Raw genomic sequence first — 7,614 nt, forward strand, 5'->3', positions numbered from 1 at the left:
AATTCTCGTCTCGGTTCGCCGGTGCTTAGTAGGACGTACATAGCCAAGGATGATGATGATGATGATGATGATGATGATGATGATGATATTAATACCTACAATAATAAACACGTTTCCAATTTCTTCATTAATGTACCATAGTAAATGAACCACTTTCGTATCTTGATCAAAATCTAATTAAAAGTACGTAAACGTGCGAAGTCAGATGAATTGAGAGATATAAAGCACCATGAACTTGAATCCATCAGCATTCTGGTCGAGTCCATCCCAAAGAGCACACATATTCTAAAATGCGCGTGATCTGGTTATCCCTGTTATTGTTTTCTGGTAAGTTTTTTAACCTTTCTCCTTGTTTTGAAAAATATTTTTCTGCTGAGTTTCTTGCGGCGTATTTCATCCGTTTACTACGCGATCATTGCAGTGGCACGTATATAGGCCGAGATGTGATCTTCATATGACGTAAATGAAACCGCGATGTTAATTTTGGTAATTCCCATAAATTAAGTAAAAATGTCAAAATTTCAACTCAACTGCTGCCTCTACATAGTTTACGCGTGCGAAGCCACAAAGTCTCATCCATCATCATCATCATCCCAGTCTATATCCCTGCTAGGCACAGGCCTCCTCTCAGAATGAGAGGGCAATGAGGGTAGAAAGTCTAGATTGATAAATTTCATTTCAGTCAAATTCGCGTCTGGAAGATATATTCCAGCACGAAGACAAGAATCTGATCCAACACCAGATGAACCATTAAATGAAGAACAGGTATCTATTACTATATTTATTATTATTATTAGACGGCAGGATTGAGGTCCTGGGTTCGGTTCCCGGCCGGGGTAGATATTTGAATGAATAATAATAAATGTTTGCCCTCGGGTCTTGGATGTTTAATATCTAATTAAGTTTGTATTTATCCATATAAGTATGTTTATCCGTTGCCTAGTATCCATAGTACAAGTTTTGCTTGGTTTGGGACTAGGTCAATTGGTATCAAGTGTCCCATGATATTTATTTATTATTTATTTATTTATATTTAGCCTTAATTAAATCACCTACACTTTACGTCTATTGAAGGTACTGTAGTATGCGAAACTCTTTTGTTTTTCTTCGGTTTAGAACTGGCAATCTAGTTCCGTTTTTCTTCTTCACCTGTCGTGCGATTCTTCCGATGACCTTTTACTTACTCTTGGAATGGTTATAAATTTTCTCGCTTACTTCTACGAGAGGTCGGGTGTTTCTTTCTCCTTTACGGTGACCGAAAACTCCACCAATTGTAATACACATACTTGGTATTTTAATAAAAAAATATACTGGACGTTAATGCGTTTATTTGATGCTTTTACATTGGCTGCTGGGATACAAATTGATCATCTAGACTCTCTTGTGTCCGTTCGCTGTTTAATGTTTAAGTGCCTCCTATGATCAGTGATGTAAGTCGACTTGTACCCTTTTGTGTTTTTACTTTAAAATAATCAGAAAAATAACGAATTTTTGGGTCTCACATACTTTTAGGTGCTATAGTTTCGGTAATAATTTTGTGAAAAATGATACAACCAGCAGCATTTCGGCAAAAAAATCGTGCACATTGATATATATCAAGTTGTAACCCCTTATTGTGATTTCTCTAACTAAAGGTTATTTTCGTGCTTTGTGGTATAATTGAAATTGAATTTATTTTCACATTTTACTTTTCGGTATTTTTTTCGGAAATATTGATATATCTACAGTTATACCACTTTTGACCAAGTTTTATAAAACCAGACCAGGGTACAACTCAACATGTACTTCTACCAATGAGAGACAAATTTGATATTTTTTTTTTGTGATGAGTGATACATCTCGTTATGAATAAATTTTCACAAACACATTTTTAAGTGTAAAGGTATACAAATTAAATTATATCTAAAAGTCAAATTATTCCCGTAAAATATTTTTGCAATAACAGTTGTGTTAAGTGATACAAGTGCGAGCATAGTGTGGTGGGTGTGCGCGGGGGTGAGGTGACGCGGGATCGGGGGTGCGCGGGACCTGCCCGCCTCAGTGTGGCTACGAACTGATATAAGTTACTTTACTTTTTAAGTTAGGTAAATTTTATTTGGATCGGGGTACAGTCAAAAAATCAATTTTTCAGGGTTTTATGTTTTATTTTGCTTTAAGCAACATTGAGCTGGGAATATATTACGCTGAGTGAGTGAGTGAGTGAGTGAGTGAATGAGTGAGTGCATTTTACAAGTTCATGTATATCATAATCAGTTTACACCAAGAGATATTATGGGTGCTCCAGGGGGTGCACCATGGTATAACTGAACTTGTATTATCTAACACTTATTTACTCATATTAGACATTTCAATAGGTACAACTCATAGGTTTTTCGGGATTTTCTTTAAACTTACAATATTTACCAAAAAACATTAAATGCACGTTTATTGAATATATTTTTATGTATAAAAAAGTACTTCGGTAAATGCTAGCCCCCTTGGCTCACAAACCAGAATTTTTTAAATCTTATTTTCGCTCTCCTGTAAAATGACGATTTTGCACTTGTATCACTTATCACAGAAGGCACAGATATATTCAAAAATGGAACTAGATTCCCAGTTCTAAACCGAAGAAACACAAAAGAGTTTTACATACTACGGTACCCTAATAAAAAATATCAGTATAATAATAGCTGTTGGTTAGATATTTTTCCTGAAATCATTATTCTAACAAATCTTCACCCCTTAGTGTCCACATTATTACACATTAATAATAGGCAGGTGATGTTCGTTAGGTATCTTCAGATGCCCGAAGGGCAGACCGCCCAGACATAGGAGCCCCGCAAAGCGGGGTTCCGTTGACACAAGGCGTGGGTTGCTTAATGCTGCTGAAAAATTGCAACTGATAAAACAATGTAATGGTGAAATAAACGCGAACATTATAAAACGCTGTAACTTGGATTTTAAGGGCCGATGTTACATTCACCAAGTAACTGTAGTCAGAGAGACAAAAAGACTTTTAATTAAATGCAATAAAATCCCAGGGCGCCTTCTCCTCTTCACGTGATTTCAAGAAAACAATTTTTTAAATATAAATAATGGTTATTTATTAAAATAACTTCTGCAAAAAATGTTACACAAGTAAGCTGTAAAACAGAAGTATGCCCATAACAAAATTAAGTGAAAGATAAGAATGTCTACTACACCAGCATGAGAAAAATATTGATTAAATGTACAGCCTTTTTCCTTAACTCACATTAAGTTTTTGCACCACAAAAAAATCTAAATCAGAATTTAATTACAGTAATTTATGTAATATCTAATATTAGGTATTAGGGACCTAGAAACATATCCGGCAATTGGTTCCTGGCGGAAAACGTCTCTATCCTAATCAGATTCAGAATTATAAATGTGCGACAAATTTAAGTTGCCTACTAAAAAATAGATCGTCTTGAGAAAATACCTTTGATTTTGTAAAGATACACAATTTCCTTGCGAGTTACATAATATGATGTATATCTGGACACCCTGTCACGAATTACATCCGCGGCAGTCATTTTATTTTCAAACAAGATGAATTGTGCTGTATGTATAACTTGTACTTGAGCTAAGGATGATTTATGCCGGAGCTAAGGACCCCTGAAACAAAGAAAACCTAGGTGTCTTCAACTGTTCCAGAATATTCCACAACATAACAGAATCAATGGAAGGCAGTCAAAGCTACTTACATGCTGGGAGCTTCTTATGTAGACATCACTTGTGACTAATTAAATAATGAGGCGATATAGCCTCTATCTGAGTGAATTACTCCTTCATTTCAAATTGGACTTAAATTGGATATTTCCTTTATTTAAGAAATGGGTATTTAAAATATAGGTGTTGCTCTTACGAGACAAACAGAGAAATAATGCCTTATATGGCAGTGATGACTTTTATATAGGGTACAAAGACGCTCGAGCTTGTGTTGCGAAACATAAAAGTGCAAGGACATGCATCATTGACAACAACACCCTCTAACGAAGATTTGGAGAACTATCGCAATCGCCTAGCTTCGAAACTAACAAGCAGACAAACAAGCAAGCAAGCGCGCAACGTATCGCCGATATTGATTATAGTACTTGGTAGCGGACCAAGTACATAAAGCGATAGATGGCGTATTTTGCACGTTACAACGCTTCATGAAAAATCGCTACATGAAAAAAGACGGATAAGGTCAACTATGGCTATGTCGTCTACGGGGCTAATGCGTACATTCCAATTATCATAAGAAAATCATCCTTTAGAAATACTCACGACATGTTTTAAAGGCTTTGGCACTAAAAGTTCAAAAAATAATCACTAGATGTCATGACAGAGCTCATTTTAAATGTGTCTATAAGAAACGAGGTCAATTAGATGCTATAGCCTCGAATATTTTTGTTCAACTAATTACACTAAACTAGGGCTAGAAGTTAGCGTACAACATAATAAACTTTATCATGTGTGCTTTTATAAAATTGTCTCGATTAATATCATTCCAACCAATCCGATCACATAATACCAGTAAGACGCTTTCACCCCACCTGGGGTTATAGCGTCTTAAAATCCCAGCTTTTACAGAAACGTAATTTACACCTAGAAGCCATAAAATAGCAACAAAATATGAAATTAGATAAAATATGATAACTTGTATCATAAATTATAGATTTTAAGGATACATAATGTGTTTGTTATAATCTGATAAATTTTGCTGTTTAAAGTATTGTGACACATTAGCCCCGGTTGACCTTAGATAAATTTGCGATCGTGAAAAACCACGATGTGAACACCACATCATTACACTAATAATACCATGTTTTCTGACAATACGACGGCAAAACAGTATTTATCTACACCCATATAATAAATCCTCCATTATGCGTTCAAAAACCATAGATAATGAAATGACCAGCATTACGACATTGGATTTTATTATGAACACGGCTGTATAGTAATGGTCATTACGATACAATTCGATACAGAAATCTGCATCGTAATGTTCGCACAGCAGGCGCAGGTCGGCGTCAGGCGCGCACTTTATACCTAGTCCTAAGCAGACATACCTAGTTCTCTTTAATGCAGGTCATTCTCAATGGTTCGCGGAACACATGATAGAGGATTTAATAAATGGATGTAGATAAAATATTGTATTTAACTGTACGTAATTAGGTCTTAAAATACTCATGTAAACCACGCTCGTGTTACGTCCTATTACGATACAGTTGTATAAATAGCTATTACTGGTGTACTGCCTTTTCGGCGAAATATGTTTCGCCAAATTTCACTTAGCAACCAACCTTTCGCCGAAGTTTCATTTGGCAAACCAATCCTTGGCATAACTTTGCTTCGCATTTTTCTTATTTCGCAACATTTTTATATTGCAAAATTTTTACTTCATCACACTTTAATGTGGCAAACAATTATGTAGCAAATGATTGGCTAAGGCAAATAACAAATAGTCAAATAACATTTGGCCAATTTTTATACATAAGGTAGGTAGGTTTATCAGTCATGATATATAATAAAATTAAAATATTAAATTATGTGGCGGTGAGCGAGCGAAGCGAGCGAGCAAGACGAGACTAGGCAGAAGCGACTTGGATAGGTTAGGTTCAGAAGGCTAAGGCGGGAGCGAAGCGTAGCGTAGCTTCCGCCTTAGCCTTCGATGTTAGGTTTTTTTTTGTAACAGAACGAAAAAAAGTCATTGGCTTGCTTGATTGTTTGCTTGCTAAATTAAGGAATGCCAATCAACGCATTTGACGAAAACACAAATGACATCTTAAAAAATCCCAGGCAATAATTTGCATAATAATAATTTATCGAATCATTAGTTGGGAAATGATATCAGTGCGAAATGTTGAGTTGGGAAATGAAATTTCGCCTAAATAAAAAATATGGGATAAATAGTTTGGGAGTTAATAATTTGCTAAATAATTTTCGCCAAAACATTAGTAAACCGCTATTACTACATATGTAATTATTATTCACAGATTTTGTACGATAACATGAACATACTACGTGATTTGACGCTTACGACCGAAAGCATTTGGGATTTTGAGGAAGTGAACTATGACGAGATGATTGGTGCGATAAAGGATGAACACAACGACTGCTTCGGCATCAGTATCTCATGCACATTGGCAATGTATTGGTTACACCTACAATATCATATTATATTAAATGATATTATACCGGATAACTCAAGTCACTCTACCCTTATATGTACTATATCAATGAAAAATCAATTGTGTAAACAATGTGGTGAATGACATTGACACTTGACTTAAGACTGGCTGACTGTACGTTGGCTCTAATCACGAAAAACTCTTTCAAGATACTTCAATCACGTAATACTTATTTTGAATTTACTCATATTTCATTATTTAATGTTTTTCCCTAAATTTAATTTTTAAAAAATGGCGAATCACGTATTCTCTTATTCCTGTTTCAAGAGTCATTTCACATGTTTCCATTTCCCTTTTAACTTAAAATGTTTAATAGCATTTTCACGAAGTTAGAATTAGGTATATCTTCAAAATATATTATACCTAACGTTTTTTCCATACAAAACTTACACTCCCCTTTTATACCCTTTAGGGTAGAATTTTAAAATGGTGAAACATGTTATATCCACTTATATTTTTTTGAGACGTATATTTTCCCAATGTTTATTAATGGAGTATTTTAGATTGAAAGGTCAGTTAGCATATGGATTATTTTAAATTATTTGCTGCTTAAATAGCGTAGTAGAAAAAGGCAACCTGAGATATTGTGTGCATAGGAGGAAATTTGTATCTTGACTCCTGTCCAACGGTGTTGTTATGGGTTATAGTACGCATACGGATTTCTGGGCTAGGTTCGATTCCCAGCGCTGGTCTCTTTTTTCTGGTTTTTTCTGTGCATCCATTGTTCAGTCTTGACGTTTTCTGGATATCATTAGAAGAGCATTATTAAATTTACATAAGACAGGCAATGAGTGTAGAACACAGGGAAGTGATTCAAAATGATTTTTTGGCCCAACAATGTAATCCGTAAATATGAACTAGTAAATAGAAATTACATATTTCTTTATTTATTAATACTCTTTTATGTCAACTAGTGTTTACCACGGCTTTCGCACACGTAAATCATTATGGTCCAGCAGCTGAATACCGGGGATTTTTTAAAAAATTGCCGTGAGATTCGAAAATTAAAATCGTTGTTTCATTGACATTACATTAAAAACATCATGGTAAGGTTTCATGACTCTAGCCCAGCGGTTATTAGTTTCGAAATTTTTCCCTATTCTCATGGGAATATCGGAAATAAAAAGTAGGCTAAGTTTTATTCAGATGTCAAACTTCTACATACCATTTTCTTGAGCAAAGGCTGAGCGGTTTGTTATTTTCGATTTTATCCCTATCCCATGGGATTCGGGATAAAAAGTATCCTATGTTTGTAATCCAGGTTATCTACTTTTCGGCCAAATTTCATCCAAATCCGTTCCAGCCGTTTCAGGTGAAGAAGTAACAAACATATTCACTCACTCACTCACAAACTTTCACATTTATAAATATTAGTAGGATTAGTAGGATTAGTAGGATAGGTTAGAAACCTTTATTTTAAACCTTCATTAAA

At 34.9% G+C, this 7,614-nt stretch overlaps 2 protein-coding genes across 3 annotated transcripts in view; one reads left to right on the forward strand and one right to left on the reverse strand.

Annotated features, from left to right (window-relative positions):
- Positions 1 to 7,614, reverse strand: part of LOC141442402 (octopamine receptor beta-2R-like) — a 293,615-nt gene that overhangs the window by 197,043 nt on the left and 88,958 nt on the right. The gene's annotated exons all lie outside the window — the stretch shown is intronic.
- Positions 236 to 7,614, forward strand: part of LOC141442167 (uncharacterized) — a 24,221-nt gene continuing 16,842 nt past the window's right edge. Inside the window, exons 1-3 of the mRNA XM_074107067.1 lie at positions 236 to 327; positions 683 to 765; positions 5,988 to 6,142. Coding sequence (XP_073963168.1) covers positions 291 to 327; positions 683 to 765; positions 5,988 to 6,142 — 275 coding nt within the window. The 5' untranslated portion in view covers positions 236 to 290. The remainder of the gene's footprint in view (positions 328 to 682; positions 766 to 5,987; positions 6,143 to 7,614) is intronic.

This window comes from Choristoneura fumiferana, chromosome 25 (genome assembly GCF_025370935.1).
Source record: "Choristoneura fumiferana chromosome 25, NRCan_CFum_1, whole genome shotgun sequence".
Lineage (NCBI taxonomy): Eukaryota > Metazoa > Arthropoda > Insecta > Lepidoptera > Tortricidae > Choristoneura > Choristoneura fumiferana.